The sequence below is a fragment of the Vombatus ursinus genome, unplaced genomic scaffold, assembly GCF_900497805.2.
Source record: "Vombatus ursinus unplaced genomic scaffold, bare-nosed wombat genome assembly UNPS02014781.1, whole genome shotgun sequence".
NCBI classification, from domain to species: Eukaryota; Metazoa; Chordata; class Mammalia; order Diprotodontia; family Vombatidae; genus Vombatus; species Vombatus ursinus.
In genome coordinates this window covers 48,491,987-48,509,036 of record NW_020954559.1, presented here as the reverse complement: position 1 = coordinate 48,509,036, position 17,050 = coordinate 48,491,987, and the positions used below count along the sequence as shown (strand labels likewise).

Sequence of the window (17,050 nt, the reverse complement as noted above, 5' to 3'; positions counted from 1 at the left end):
TCTGACTTTAGGCCCAGCACTCTATTCACTGGGCCATTTAGCTATGAGTGTGTGTGTGTGTGTGTGTGTGTGTGTGTGTGCATGTATGTATACATACACATACACACATATACATATTACATATATCCATATTTTCTCCATGATCAAGTATATGATATATGGAACTATTTGGAGAGCTTATAAATGCTAATCACACCCATTTCTTTTCATAGATGATCACATATTTTCAGGTTCATCTGGTGCAGTTGGCATCAATTTGGCATTTTTTTTCCTTCCTTACTTCCAAGTTAGAAGCTAAAATTTTTTTAAGGTGTTAACAAAAAGCAATTAAAAACATCTTCGTTTTAGTATTGTAGTTTTCTCTTTTCATTCACATTATTGGGTGGGGCGGGCCATAGGAACTTAATCCCACTGCAATTGAAACATCTCCTTCCTATTTCCTTAATTCTATGCAGTGGGGATTACCATTAGGAGTTGCATTCGTGCTGCTGGTATACATTAATAGGTGGGAATTTAACTCATTCTTTGTAGAATGATATTTCAGAACATGTGAGTAAAAGCCAGAGAGTTTCTCAATCAAGTTACAAGGATTATCAACCTTACTTTTTAAAACCTTCATCTATAGCTATCTAAAAAGAAAAGAAAAAGTTAAGGTAAAATCATATGATTCTAAGTAACATTCCATCTTAGGTTTCCCCACATTTTGTCCTTGAGCTCCTGAGCCTCTACATCAATCTCGGGGAAATTTAACTGCCACAAAATATAGGAAGACCATATGCTGGCTTTAGAAATAGATAGCCAAAAATATTTTAGAGAACTGTAGAAGGAGAACTTCTTTTTTTAAAAAATCATTAAATAACTAATTTAAAGAATCATATAACAGCTACAAATAATTCAAAGGATGATAAATTTAGGGTAAACAATTATTTTAGTAAATAGAATTTTTAAATGGGCATTTATAAACAATTTAATAATAATAGCTAAATTTTGTATAGAATTTTAAAGATTATAAAGTATTTTATGATATGTCATTTGAATCACCTAGCAACCCTTTTAAATATTTATTAATCTTCTTCTATAAATGTGGATACTGAGCCTCAGTGAGGTTAAGTGACTTATTCGTAGTCACACAGCTATAGGGACGGATTCAAATTCACATCTCTTCTAACTCCAATCCAGTCTTCTTTGCACTGTTTTATATCACTTCCTCGGAACATTAGTGAGACATTAGCAATAATCCTGATTTCTTACATTGCATTAATATCTATAAATGCACCAATAAATTAGAATTGTATAGAACATGGATATGGACCAATTGTTGTTGTTCAGTACCATCTGACTCTTCATGACACCATAGACCATGTGGAATTTTCTTGGCAAAGATACTGGAGTGGTTTGTCATTTCCTTCTCCAGTGGATTAAGGCAAACAGAGGTTCAGTGATTTGCCCAGGGCCACACAGCCAGTAGGTGTCTTAGGCCAGATTTGTATTCAAGTCTTCCTGACTGCAGACACAGAACTCTATCCATCGAGCCATCTACTTGCCCTTAAAATCTTCTTTCTTGACAAAAGGCGGAATCAAACTAGGAACCTTTAGATCTTCAGTCTAACACTCTTCCAACTGAGCTCTCTCAGCAATATGGACCAGATGTTACACTGTATTGGCTTAGCCTCCAAATATCATTAACAACCTTCTTAATGCATGGGGTGGATTTTAATGGAAACAAATAAGCAGTTGATAAAGGTTCCAGGGGGCATACATGTTCTAATTTTTTAACAAGTCAATCAGACTTGATATATGAAAGTTATAGAAAAATATAATGTAAATGTCTGACAGTTCTTCACAGAATGAAAATTCATATTAGTTTAATGAAAACATAATTAATAAAGGTGATATGATTCCACAATCAAATACATTCATGTGTATGTTTATATAAATGTATAATTTGAAATATCTGGATTAATAGAAGAAATTATTAAAAATCCTGACCTCATTCAGTGAGAAGGTTGTCAATGATATTTGGAGGCTAAGCCAATAGAACAGAACAGAAATTCTGGGGTCAGTGAAAAACTGTACCTAACATATGAAGGCTAGCTTAAGTACATTCGCCCAGAATTAGCACGAGATGACTGGTCATTAAACAATGAAATTTTTCTTGCAAAAGCATTAAGAACAAACAGGGGGATGAAATTACAAATATTTTGAAATACTTTGAAAGTGTCAGACTTTAATAAAGATTGAATAGAAGGTGCTTCTCATATCAGACTTGATCAGAATCAGTCAGCTCCTTTGAAAGGTCTTCTGAAACAGACTGGCAAATGCCAAAGGCTGAGTAGTTGAGTTGAAAGAGAGATGTTTATTTTTAGCTAATTACTTTGCATCTCCAGGGATACTTGCCTCATGAGACACTATTGGTGGAGGAGAGTGAGATAGCTCAGAAGCATGCTAGGAAGTAGGGATAAACCAGCCTGGAATGAAAAATTAGTCATGGATAACATACCAACTGAAAAACCATCTATATTTTATTATCCATTGTTGGTGTTTCCCAATTCCCCCTGTGATGCATCTTCCTCAGGCCAAAATTAATTTGTGTTTATTGTGTATACATATGAGATTGGCAATTTTCAGCAACATGGGCATCAGAAGAAGGTAACTTAAAGTGAATTCATTTTACAAAGGGATCGATATTTCATAATGAAAAAAAGTCATGTTTGAGACTCGCAAAAATAAAATTAGGTTAATAAAATAATAAATAGGTTTATTTTAAAGCAAATATAAAATTAATAATAAAAATAAAATATATAAAAATAAAATAATAAAATAATTAAAATAAAAATAAAATAAAAATAGGTTTATTTTATCCTATTTTTTAAAAATCTGTTTTAATTACATCCATATGTTGATGCTTAGAAAGGATGATGAAATGAATCAAATGTTAACTTTTTGGAGGTTAATTTTTAAACAAAATTATATGGTAGTACAACATGAAATCTTTCCCTTTAGATTTGACTTTTACATCGTGATCAAAAAGAGGATCTTTGTTACAAAAGTATTTTCTTAATCCATGGATATTAAAATCATTTTGTTTTGAAGCAGCTACCAAAGGGATACTTGCTGACAAATAGGAAAAGTCAGTGAAACACTCTAAAGTCCTTGGTATGTGATGTTTAGAGATGGGTGTAGATAGATATTAGTGTTAAGTAAGCAGAAATGTTTGAGTGAGGATTAGTTTTATGGATAGTTAATTCATTAGTGAATATTTTTTTGTGTTGTGATGATTTGCACATCTGCACACGACCTTACAGAGAAGCAGAATGACAGAATGGATAGTCAGCCTTGAAGTCAGGAAGGCATGGATTAAGTCCTGCCTCTGACAAGTCACTTAACTTCATAGTTGTTGTGGTTGTTGAGTCATTTCAGTCATGTTTGACTCTTTTTGACCCCATTTGGGGGTTTTCTTGGCAAACATACTGGAGTAGCATTTCAATAAGCTTCAGTCACCTCCAGGGTAAAATATGAATTCTGTTAGACATTTTTTTTTCAAATACCTGTCTTTCATTTTTATTTTCCCATATCCTCCTTGGAGAAAAAAAATGCAAAAATATAGAACCCTTTTAACAAACTAGCAGAGTCAAGCAAAATAAATGCCTACATTGACCATGCCCAGAAATATATCTCATTCTGTATATTAGTCCATCCATCACCGCTTTATCTTTTAATGAGACAATTAATCTATTGCTTCCTGTGCAGGGAATAACTATTCGGCCACTAGTGGAGTTCCTTGATGTGAAGAGGTCAAATAAAAAGCAGCCAGCTGTCAGTGAAGAAATTCATTGCCGGGTATGTTTTTAATTTAGAATGAAAATTTAAATGAGAAATGAAAAAAAAATGTAATTCCATAGCCTAAGACTGGGCACCAATGAATCTGCTGTACATCTTTGTCCTTTACTGAGGAAAAATGAAATAAATGATTGTGAGATGAAAGGAGTCAGCTGTGGATGTAGTGATGGGCTGAGGGGCAGAGTAGTGGGAAAAGCTACAATGTCACTACCCTAACTCAGCCCGATAAGCTCCAAAAATGAAAAGAGAGCAACCAGAAATTACATCATGTTTCTGGCATTTGTTACCATGACCAGCAAAAGCATTTTTTTACTGAGATGCTTATTAATATATTTAATATTTTCCATGGCACTTTATATACTGATATCAAACACAATAGTCTGATGATAATTTGTAAAATACTTAGTAGTAAAATCTCATGAATACTAATATTAATTATGGTCATTTAAATGTTTTGATAAAATTCTCAGAAAATTATATAAGGTTAAGAACTTGACATGAGTTAAGTGACTAAAAATATCAGGTATTTAGTGATATATATTATCAGTGTGTTTTTTTTCTTTTAGTTTTTTGATCATGTGAAGACTGGGATTGAAGACATATGTGGACATTGGGGTCACAATTTTTGGAGAGACAGGTAAGACTGCTTTTATGAAACTGTCTTATTTAATTGGACCTGAACAACTCAGAAAACAAGTTTAAACATTTTCATTGGATGACCTTTAAAGGCGCAGAACATCAGCAGGGATAAAGGATGGAAATGTCCTAAAAGGATGGAAATGTCTATTTTGAGAATAGATAGATGTGGATACATATAGATAGCTATATAAATATAAAAAAGTAAACAACCAACATGTCTAACTTTATATCCGTCTATACACGTATAAAGATAGAGCTATAGATAGAAATATCTAGATAGGTTATATAGAATCTAGATTTATATCTGTAGATCTGGCTAAATATCTATATATCTACATAGCTATATATACATATCTCTATCTATATATTTAATGTGAATGCTATCTTCAGATCTATAAATTATCTGTACTTTTGTGTTAACATGCATTTGCACATGTTTCTTTATATACGTGTTTATGGATATAGAGTTAGACATGTTATTTATTTATTTATTTTTACTTCTAATGACTAGCAGTAGATTTGTAGACTGGTAACCCCTTATATAATTCACCAGCCTGCCAGTTAAATAATTAATCCTTGGAGATTTACTTTGTGCCAGCATTGTATTAGATACTATGGGAAATACACATGCGATGTAAGTCATACTCTTTCCTGGCTTTCATGCAGATTATTATCCAGTTGGGAAGGTTTGAATATGTCAAAAATGTAGAGATAGTAAAGAGACAAAAGAAGAAGCAACTGATGTTTTAAATTTGATCAGTGGTGAAAAGAAATAGGGAAGACACGGCTAGAATGATTAGTTTCCTTCAGAACTCAGCTCAAATGCCAATTTGTTAGTCTCTCTCTCTCTCTCTCTCTCTCTTTGTCTCTCTACCTCTCTTCGTTACATTTTAAGTTCTGAACTGTCTCCCTCTTTTCCTCTCCTCCTTGCACAATAGAAAGTCACTGTTTCACACACACACACATTCACACACACATGCAAGCACATACACAATACATATATACACACATGTATATATACACATATATACATTTACACACACATACACAAATATACACATATATATTTATATACACATTTAAAACCATGCAATGCATACATCTGTTTATCAGTTTTTTTCTGGAGGTGGATGGCATTTTTCTTTCATAGGTCCTTTGTAGTTGATTATAACTTAGTCATTCACAGTTATTCTTTGAACAATATTGCTATTACTGTATACAATATTCTCTTGATTCTGCTCCTTTTACTTTTCATTATTTAATTTGGCTTCTGTTTGTTTTTTTCTATTATTGAAAATAATAAAATAGAAATGGTTGATAGTGAGTTAGAACCCAAGATAAGTAAGGAAAAAGTGAGAGCAACATGTCTTCATTAATGCTGCCAAGGCACCAAGTAAGAAGAACTCAGGGCTCTGCAGGAACTACTAGAAGAAAATGCTAAGTTTCCATCTGTGTTTTCTGAAAAATCTTTGAGAAACAGAAAAGGGCAATAGCCCTGGAGAAAAGTACAGTGGAAATTATAGAATCTTCATCTTTAAAAATAGATCTCTTAAAACCTCAGTTTCCTTTTCTGAAAAAAATGAATGAATTAAAAAAGATAACCTCTAATATCTCTGTCAGTTGCTGCATTACATGATTCTATGAGTTATTTTCTCTTTCTTACTCCTCTTGCATGGCACCTTAAGTAGAATTCATCTGTAGGAACAAAAGGTCAGTAGGTAGGGGGCAAAGCCAAGATGGTGGATAAGAGGCAACAGCTTAACTCTCAACATTCCCCTCCAAACAACTTTAACTCCCCAAATAAAATTTTGGAGTGGCAGAGCCAACAAAAGGTCAGAGTGAGACATTGTTCTGGCCTAAGAAAACTTAGGAGGTTGGCAGGAAATGTTTGTGACAACGGGATTGGAGGCCCATCTGGAGTCCACACAGGCAGTCACAACAGCAACAGCCTCAGCAGCAGTAGTTTCAGGGACTCTCAGTCAGTTGGTCAAATGGTAAGGAGGTCAGACGACTGGTCAGAAAGAGATTACAGGGGACACTGAGTACAACTGGCACTGATTGGCAACTCTGTGGCTCATGTGAAGTTCTGAGTTGTAGTTTCATGGTGGAGAGGAGTGCTGGAGGTCAGTCACAAGGGAGCAGTTCCAAGGCAAAGAGAGAAGTAGTGCTTGTGGCTGCTGATGACCATGGGCCTTTCCTGAGTAAAGACCAGAGTGCAGACCAGGAGAGCAGTGCTCGTGCCTCTCCCAGGATCACACCATCTTGGAAGCACCAAAAACTTGCAGACCCCCAGAACTAGTTTTGAAAACAGCAACATGAAAAAGCCTGAAGCTTGAAACAGTGCTGCCTCACCCCCAGGGTAAGCAGAGTCCAACTTTTAACATAAAGTTCAAAGTCAAGAAATAGGTTTTAAAAATGAACAAACAACAAGTAAAAAATTGATTGTAAAAAGCTACTACTGTGGCAGGGAAGGCCAACACATAAACTCAGAAGAAGACTAAAATAAAAGCTACAAACAAAGCCTCAAAGAAAAATACTGATTGAGCCCTAAACCAACAAGAATTCCTGGAAGAACTTAAGAAAGAGATTAGACTGGTAGAGGGAAAATTGGAAAAGAAATGAGTGATGTAAGAAAATTATGAAAAGAGAACTTTCAGCTTGGTAAAAGAGGCACAAAAAATACTGAAGAGAATAACACTTTAAAAAGCAGAATTGGCTTAATGGTAAAAGTGGTAAAAAAAAAAAAATTCACTGAATAAAAGACTCCTTAAAAAGAAGAATAGGTCAAATGGAAAAGGAGGTTTACAAATTCACTGAAGAAAAGAATTCCTTGGGGCAGCTAGGTGGCACAGTGGATAGAGCATCGGCCCTGGAGTCAGGAGGACCTGAGTTCAAATCCGGCCTCAGACCAAACACTTGACACTTACTAGCTGTGTGACCCTGGGCAAGTCACTTAACCCCAATTGCCTAAAAAAAAAAAGAAAGAAAAGAAAAGAGTTCCTTTAAAAACAGAATTGGACAAATGAAAAAAGAGGAACAAAAATCTCACTGAAGAAAATAATTACTTAAAATTAGAATTGGACAAGTGGAATCTAATTACTCGATGAGATATCAAGAAATGATAAAATAAAGTCAAAAGAATAAAAAGAAGAAAATGTGAAATATCTCATCACAAAAACAATAGATGTGAAGAAAAGATTAAGGAGAGATAATTTAAAAATTATTGGACTGCTTGAAAGCCATGATCAAAGAAAGAGCTTAGACATCATATTTCAAGAAATTATCAAAGAAAACTATAATGATATCTTAGATTTAGAGGGTAAAAATAGAAATGGTAAGAATCTACCAATCACCTCATGAAAGAGATCCCCAAATGAAAACTCCCAAGAATATTATATCCAAATTCCAGACCTCCCTGTCCAAGGAGAAAATACTACAAGCAGCCAGAAAGAAACAATTCATGTATTATGGAGCCACAATCAGGATAACACAAGATTGTTCTACATCGGCTTCCACGTTAAAGGAGAGGAGGCTGTGGAATATGATATTCTGGAAGGCAAAGGAACTAGGACTACGACCAAGAATCACTTACCCACAAAATTAAGTATAATTTTTTAGGGGAAAAATAGATATTTAATGAAATAGAGGACTTCTAATGAAATAGAGCATTTCTTTTTTGTATTATTTTATTTTTCCCAATTACATGTAAAGACAATTTTTAACATTCATTTAAAAATATTTGAGTTCTGAATTTTCTCCTCTCCTTCACCTCCTCCTTCCTAAAATGGTAAGTGATTTGATGTAGGTTATATGTGTGCAATCATGTAAAACATATTTCCATATTAGTCATGTTGTGAAAGAAGAAACAGACCAAAAGAAAAAAAAACACAAAGAAGTGAAAAATAGTATGTTCTTATCTGCATGAAAATTCCATCAGTTCTTTCTCTGGATGTGGATAGCATTTTTCATCATGAGTTCTTTGGCACTGTCTTCAATCACTGTATTGCTGAGAATTACTAACTCGTTCATAGCTGATCAACATACAATATTGCTGTTACTATATACAATGTTCTTCTGGTTCTGTTCACTTCACTTTGCATCAATTTGTGTAAGTCTTTCCAGGTTTTTCTGAAATCAGCCTGCTCATTATTTCTTATAGCACAATACTATTCCATCACAATCACATACCACAACTTGTTCAGCCCTTCCCCAGTTGATGAGGAGTCTCCTCAATTTCCAATTCTTTGCCACCACAAAAAGACCTGCTATAAAATATTTGTACAAGAAGGTCCTTCCCCCACCTTTTTTATCTCTTTGGGATAGTTTCAAGCCTTCCTGGTGAAAAAACCAGAACTGAATAGGAAATTTGACATTCAAACAAACAAGACTCAAGAGAAGCATAAAAAGGTAGATATGAAAGAGTAATCAGGAGGGTCTCAATAAAACTAAATTGCATACATACACACACACACACACACACTCAGTTTTGTAAAGAAATGTACCTTACCCAATACAGAAACACCAGGGTAGGAGGGTTAAGAGAAAGGGGGAGGGGTGATAAAAGGAAGGGTGGATTAAAGGAGGCACTGGTTAGAAGTAAAATCGACTTGAGTTGGGACAGGATAAAAAGAGGAAGAAACAGAAGATAATGGGATAGAGGGAAATGCACAGTAATCATAACTGTGAATGTGAATGGGATAAGCTCACTCATAAAATGAAAGCAGAGAGCAGAATGGATTAGAAACTAGAATCTAATAATATGTTGTTTACAAGAGGCACACTTGAAACAGAAAGATGCACACAGAGTTAAAATAAAGGACTAGAGAAGAATCGAATATGCTTCAACTGAAGTAAAAAACGCAGGGGCAACAATTAAGATCTCAGACTAAGCAAAAGCAAAAATAGACCTAATTAAAAGAGATAATCAGCAAAATTACATTTTGCTAAAAGTTATAATGAATAGTGAAGCAATATCAAAAAATTTTACAATAACTTTTTCTGATAAAGACCTTACTTCTCAAATATATACTGAGTATAGAGCTGAGTCATATTTGTAAAAATAAGAGCCATTCCCCAACTGATAAATGGTTAAGGGATATAAACAGGCAGTTTTCATAGGAAGAAATCAAAACTATCTATAGTCATGTGAACAAATGCTCTAAATCACTATTATTTAAAGAAAGGCAAACTAAAACAACTCTGAGGTACTGCCTCACACCTGTCATAAATGACAAATGCTGGATGGGATGAGGGAAAAAACACTAGTGAACTGTTGGCAGAATTGTGAACTGGTCTAACCATTCTGGAAAATAATTTGGAACTATGCCCAAAGGGCTATAAAACTCTGCCTACCCTTTGACACTACTAGGACTGTAACCCAAAGAGATCAAAGAAAAAGAAAAAGGACTTATATGTACAGAAATATTTATAGCAGCTCTTTTTGTGGTGGCAAAGTATTTGAAAGTGAGAGGATGTTCATCAATTGGGAAATGGCTGAACAAGTTGCAGCATATGATTGTGATGGAGTACTATTGTGTTACAAGAAATGACAGTGAGGGTGGTTTCAGAAAAAAACATAGCAAGACCTATATGAACTGATGCAAAGTGAAAAGAGCAAAACTGGGAGATCATTGTGGATGGTAATAGCAATGTTGTAATGATGATCAACTGTGAAAGATTTGGCTACTCTGATCAATACAATGATCTGAGACAGTTCCAAAGGACTCATGATAAAGAAATGCTATCCATCTCCAGAGACAGAATTGATGAACTCTGAGTACAAATTGAAGTATAATTTTCTCACTTTATTTTTCTTGTTTCTTTTTTTTAAAATGTGGTTAATATGGACATATGTTTTACATGATTTCACATGTTTAATTGATATATTGCTCGCCTTCTCAGTGGATAGGGGATGGGAATGGAGAATTTGAAAGTCAAAATTTAAAAAGAAAATAATAGAAAATGTTTTTTTAAAAAAAGAATCACTAGTAAAAATAAAAAAGAACAAAAGGCCAGAAATCTCAAGGGAAATAAGAAAAGTAGGAAGGGTGGGTATCAGTGGATAGAGCACCAGGCCTGGAGTCAGGAAAAACTACGTTTTAATCAAGTATCAGACACTTACTAATTGTTGATCTTGGACAAGTCACTTCATCCTGTTTGCCTCAGTTTCCTCACCTGTAAAATGAGCTGAAGAAGAAAATGGCAAACCACTCCAGTATCTTTGCCAAGAAAACCCCAAATGGGAACACAAAGAGTCAGAAGTGGCTGAACAACAACAACGACGACGATGACAACAACAACAAAGGAAAAGTGGGGCACTATCATTATTGGATCCCAGACTATGCTACAAGACAGTAATAATCAAAACTATTTGGTATTGGTTTGAAAATAGAAAAGTTAATAATTTAAAAATCTAAGTAAACAAAACCAAAAAGCAATTTAACAACATACCACTCCAATGGACTTGAAATGCTGTGGTAATGACTTTATTCAACTAGAAATTGCTTGGAAAACCAGAAAGCAGCCTAGAAGAAAGTGGGTTTACATCAACATCTTACACTATGTAATCTAGTAAGCTCTAAATTGATACATGATCTAGATATAGGCAGTCATATCATAAAAACAAATCAGAGGAGAATGGAATGAGGTACCTTTCACAGTTATGATTAGGGGAAGAATCCTTAACTAGACATACTGTAGAGGTGATCATAGAAGACAAAATGGACATTTTCAAGTATATAAAATCGAAATGCTTTCGAATGTATAAAACCAACATAGCTAGAATTAGAAGAGAAGCATTTAATTGGGAACAAAACTTTGCAGCAAATATCTATTCAAATCAAAGCCTGATATCCAAGACTTATTAAGAATTAAACAGATATGTAATAACAAGAGCCATTCCTAAATGGATAAGTAGTCAGTGGATACGAACAAGGAGTTTTCAGAAGAAATGAGAGCTATCAATGATGCTATAAAAGTTGAATATTTCAAATCACTAAAAATAAGAGAAACAAACATTAAAATAACTAGGTTTTACAACTTCTCCATCAGATAAATGTCAAAGCATGAAAATCACAAATATTATACAAGTTTAGAGTTTGGGAGGATAGGCACACTAATATACTTTAGGATGAACTGCATTTTTCCATCAATTTTAGAAAATTATTTTGAATTATAACTCCGAAGTTACTAAACTTTTTGTAGCCATTGACCCAGTTTTCCCACTACTAGACATATTCCTATATCCATAAGATATTAAAGAAAGAGAAAAGATGAACATTTATAGTGATGCTTTCTTAGAGCAGCAAAGTTAGGAAATGGCTAAGCAAATTGTGGCATATGAATGTAATAGAATGTTATTGTATCACAAAAAAATAATGGACAAACATGAACTTCCCAAAGAAACTTGGAAAGACATCTGTAAACTGTATAGAATGAAACAAACAGAACCAGGAGAACAATTTACACAGTAAACACATTTAGGGAAAGCAACTTTAAAAGACTTCAAAATTCAGGTTAGTACAGTGATTGATATTGATTTCATAGAATAAAGTGTTTCCTACTTCTCAATGGAGATGTGATGGACTAGCAGGATGGGAATGAGTTTTTCATTCTCCTATATTTGTTTGCTTTGCTCAGCTATATTTACTTGCTATAATATAGGATTCTGTTGGGAGGTTGGGAGGGAAGAGGGAGTTATTGGGAAGGGGAAGAAATACAGATTTTTTTTTTTGGTGAGGTGATTAGGGTTAAGTGACTTGCCCAGAGTCACACAGCTAGTGAATGTTGTGTCTGAGGCCAGATTTGAACTCAGGTCCTCCTGACTCCAGGGCTGATGCTCTATCCACTGCACCACTTAGCTGCCCCCCCGGAGGAAAGAGAGAGAGAGAGAGAGACAGAGAGAGAGAGAGAGAGAGAGAAAGAGAGAGAGAGAGAGAGAGAACAGCAACATAACAGAAACATATAAGAAAAAAAGTCATTCACAGAAACTGTTAGTAACTTGCTGCATTTAATATGGACTTTTAAAAGTAAACTATATGTAACTTAAATTCATATTTCAATCATGGATCAGATCATAAATTTGGAGCTTGAAGGGAACCTTAGAATCTGTTAAACCTAATATCCTCATTTTACAGATGAGGAAACTCAGGCACAAAGTCACTTCCCCAGAGTCATAAATCTATTAAATATCTGAGGTGGGATTTGAACCCATGTCTTTCTGACTTTTAAGTCTAGCATTCCATCCATTACCCCTCAATGCCTCCTCTTTTTTGTTTTTCTTTTTCAATATCTTTGTTAATTATTGATAAAGAAAATATTTAATGTTTTTAAGTGATTCAGGAGAGCAAATTGCTGTCTTAAATTAAGCTTCTTTTAATAAAATGTTTCCAACCATACAACAAAATTATTTAAGATTCTTTGAAATATATGACAACAGAGATAACTTTGTTCAGTAACCTTATGATAATAAACATCAGGTAAGGCATAAAAGGGTAATATTTCTATTTGCCAGAGGTGTTTACTAAAGGTGTGATGGGGGAGAACTAGTACAGAGTCCAAGTTCAATGGGGATTACCTAAGGTTGGTGAAAGCTTCCAGGTTCTCCTGTTTGCAGATAACATCATCTCAGTTGCATCAAGCCCAAGGATATTGCAGAGCCTCCTGAAGAAATTCGTGACCACTAAAAAGATTTTGACCTGACCCCTCACACAGAAAAGACCAAATGGATGAAAAACATTGCCTAGATCAAGTTTCTTAACCTTTTTTTGTCATGGACTCCTTTGACAGTCTGGTGAAACCTAATACTTTGTTTGAAGGAAATGCTAAAGTTCATTTAGAGGTTAGTGAAAATAAAAATATGTTTTTTTCTCATCCAAGTTCAAGTACCATCTGAAATCTATCCACTGACCCATTGTGGGTTTGTGTATCTCAGGTTAAAAACCTCTGGCCTAGATTATGACATGCATTTGGGTAGATAATTAGGGAGTTTTCCCATCAGTTTAATTTTCCAGAACAGATAATATGAATAGATAATGAGTTGAACCTGAAATTAAACAGAAGGAAGAGGTAAGAACTATGGTTATTCCTTCCACATTGTAGGGGTTAGGAATGTAGTGCTCCTATGATCTGGAAAATCTGCATAAATTTTTTGGCCCTCCCTTCATACCAGAGAATAAGTCTGAATTTTTTTTTTATTTTATGGGGTGGTTACAGTACCTTATTATAAAATTTGGGTTGATATTATACAATACTGCACATGTATTTTATGCATTTCTGAGTTTCTAAACTTTTTCTGTGTTGTCTGCTGGCCTTTGCACATTATCTGTGGCTTTTGCAAAACTTCCCAAAAATTTCCATTTAATTTCTTATGTTGACCTGTGATATATTGAAGCTGCAATGGGGAAAGTCATGATGTGGAAGAGATAACTGTATTGCCTTCAGAAAATTACAAAGCGCCTTTTAATGACCCCCAAGGTTCTCCCAGAAAAAAAATCCTATATTTTTGATACAATTATTCTGTTATTGTTATTATGAGGCTTTGCTATATAGAGCACAATAGTCTGAGAAGAGCTGAAAATTAGTATCACATAGAGGGCAGAGTGGAAAGGTGAACGGAGGGTGTAAGCAGGATGCTACATGTAACTAATAAGGAACCTTGGAAAACAGTAGTAAATAATGTCATCAGGGAAAAAAAAAGTTACTGAAAAAATAAGATGGACTAGTCACATGATGAGTATGACAGATGAGGAGAGAATAAATGTTGCATTGGTCTCTTGCAATATCTGGGGCAAGTAAGGGAAGATTTTCAGGATGTTAGGTAAACTTGGTATGGTAAACAAATGGGAGGACATAGACGAGATATACAACATGAGCAGGTATGAATCATGTGTGATATGTTTCTATCTAAATCGATGAAGTAACAAATAAATTTGAGCGCTGAGATTTTAAAACAATCTTGTAGACTGGAACTTGGGGTGTAAGTCCATAGAGCAAAAAAAACAACAAAACAAAAAAAACCAACAAAAAACCAGGGATATGGATTCATCAAGAACAGGTCATACCAAAATGACTTCATATTCTTTTTAGACAGCGTTACTAGGGTTACCAGGTAGAACAAGAAAATATCATAGGTATAATTATCTGAATTTCAACAATGCATTCATTTGGTGACATGCTTCCCAGTATCCTCAGGGACAAGACTGAAATGTGGGCCACATGATATTGCAAGTAGATGCAAAACAGGTTGAATTACAAGACTCAAAGTATAATAATTGCCTAGAATATAAATTCATTGAGAATAAGGATTGCTTTATTCTTTGTGTTTGTATCCTCAGCAGTCAGCACAGTAGGGCTAAGTAGGTGCTTAATAAATGCTTGTTGACTGATTGATTGATGAATGGATGGTAGCAATGAATGGTATCATCCTGGATGGTGTTCTGTAATGGAGGATTTAAGTATAGGTTATTGGGTCTTTACTATTCAGCAATTTTGTCAATGACTTGGTTATGGGAATAGATATTATTAAACTTATTAATATAAACTTATAATAATAATAATATAAACTTATTAAACTTAAAGATGACAAAAAGCTGGGAAGAATAGCTGATACATTTCATGGTAGCAGCCAAAATGTAGTGAACCAAATCTAATAAAATTAAAGTTAAGGGATTCTTTTAGTAAGAAGTAAGATAATTTATTAATTTTTTTGAGGAGGCCTTGAACAAAAGTCTAAAAGAGTTTATTTGCCTTATTCTTTTTAAATTTTTTTCAATGAACAAAAATCTATTTTTTTCTCTCTCTCATCTCTTCTCCTCCCCCATTGTAGCAAACAGACAAACAAAAAACAACACAAAAACTTTTTTGTAACAAATACACATATTTGTCAGTCAAAACAAATTCCCACATTTCCATGTCAATATATATACATATACATATTACATACATGTATATGCACATGCATATATAAATATTTCATACTAAATCTTGAATCCATCACTTCTTTGTCAGTAGATGGGTAGTGTATTTCATTGGTCCTCCAGAATTGTGGTTGGTCAATGTATTGATGTTGATCAGTATTCTTAAGTCTTTCATAGTTGTTTGTCTTTATGATATTGTGGTTGTTGTATAATTTTTCTTTTTGTTCTACTCACTTCACTTGGCTTTAGTTCACAAAATCTTTCCATGTTTCTGTCTTCCTTTTCATTATTTCTTACAGCACAACAATATTCTACCATATTCTTATACCATAGTTTGATCTACTATTCTCCATTAATGGGCACAGACAGGTATAAATGTAAAGTCCCACTCAGGTAAAAAAAATCCATTGTACAATATTGTATTGGGTACCTCTGTACCCATGCATGGCTAAGAAGTAGTTCTTGTGAAAAAGGCCTGAAAGTTTGAGTAAATTCTAAACTTACTATGAGCCAATATTATGACATGGCAATAAAAAATATCTGATGCAACTTTAGATTTCATTGATAGAAAGTATCCAGAACAAAAGAGGTTGTAGTTCCATTGTGTTCTGACATTGTCAGGTCAAACTAGAATCCCATTATTGGCACCACCCTTTAGGAAGGGCACTGACAAATTGGAGCAGACCAACCAGGATGGTGAAAGGATCACAAATCAAAGAATATGAGGATTAGCTAAATAAATGAAGAATTGTTTAGCCTGGAAAAGAGAAGACTCGGGGGTGGGGCTGGGGGTGTTTCAGCAATGATAGATATCTTCAAGTGTTTGAATGGCTATTTAGTCAGAGAGAGGATAGATTTCATTTTCTTTGCCCTTGTGGCTAGACTAGCTCAATATAATGAATAACTTTCTAACAATGAGCTGTCCAAAAAGGCAGTAGACTACTTTGGAAGATAGTGGTCTCACTATTACTGGAGATCTTCAAAAGATTGGACAACTACTTGTCATGGATGCTCAGAAGAGGATTCCTGTGTTGGACTAAATGGCTTCTGAAGTCTCTTCCAAATCTGAGATTCTATCATGCTATGTATAGATACTTGGAGCAGACATCTGCCATTCTGCCATACCACCCAGATCAGTTGTCTGATAACATGCCGGGTCCTCCCATATAATCTTTTTTGCTTTTAGAAGCTGAAATGGGAGAAAAAATTAGTTGCTTTAGGTGTGGTAGGGTTCTATTTACTTTAGCTGAAGCTTTTAATATTGTTTTTCTGGTATGCCACACCTTGCTAATATGATGTGGTCTCTAGAGGATGATATGAAAGGGAATATGGCAGGCATGCCATAACTTTTTAGAGTAGTTAAAGATTCTGATGCTGAGAATAAGAAACAAGTGTCTATGTAGTTTGGCAAATAGATGGAAGGTGTGGCAAAAAAAAAAGCAAATAAGCAAAACCCAAGAGCCCATATTAAGTAGATCAAATGTCATTGTTTTATTGATCTCAATATGGGTTTATCCTTTTGCTTATCTTTTGTAAAAAAGGCAAGTTAAAATGGATGATGTGTTATTGCCACGAATCCTGATTCAGTGAATTAAAATATAAGTCAGAACAAATGCAAAAAAAAGAAAAAAATTACATAAATTCTTTTCTTTAGT

At 34.3% G+C, this 17,050-nt stretch overlaps 1 protein-coding gene across 1 annotated transcript in view; it reads left to right on the top strand.

The window, feature by feature from the left end:
- The window catches only part of LOC114046301 (sodium/hydrogen exchanger 2), a 112,927-nt gene that overhangs the window by 81,914 nt on the left and 13,963 nt on the right, over positions 1-17,050 (top strand). Inside the window, exons 6-7 of the mRNA XM_027866603.1 lie at positions 3,751-3,840; positions 4,407-4,477. Of these exons, the coding sequence (XP_027722404.1) occupies positions 3,751-3,840; positions 4,407-4,477 (161 nt within the window). The remainder of the gene's footprint in view (positions 1-3,750; positions 3,841-4,406; positions 4,478-17,050) is intronic.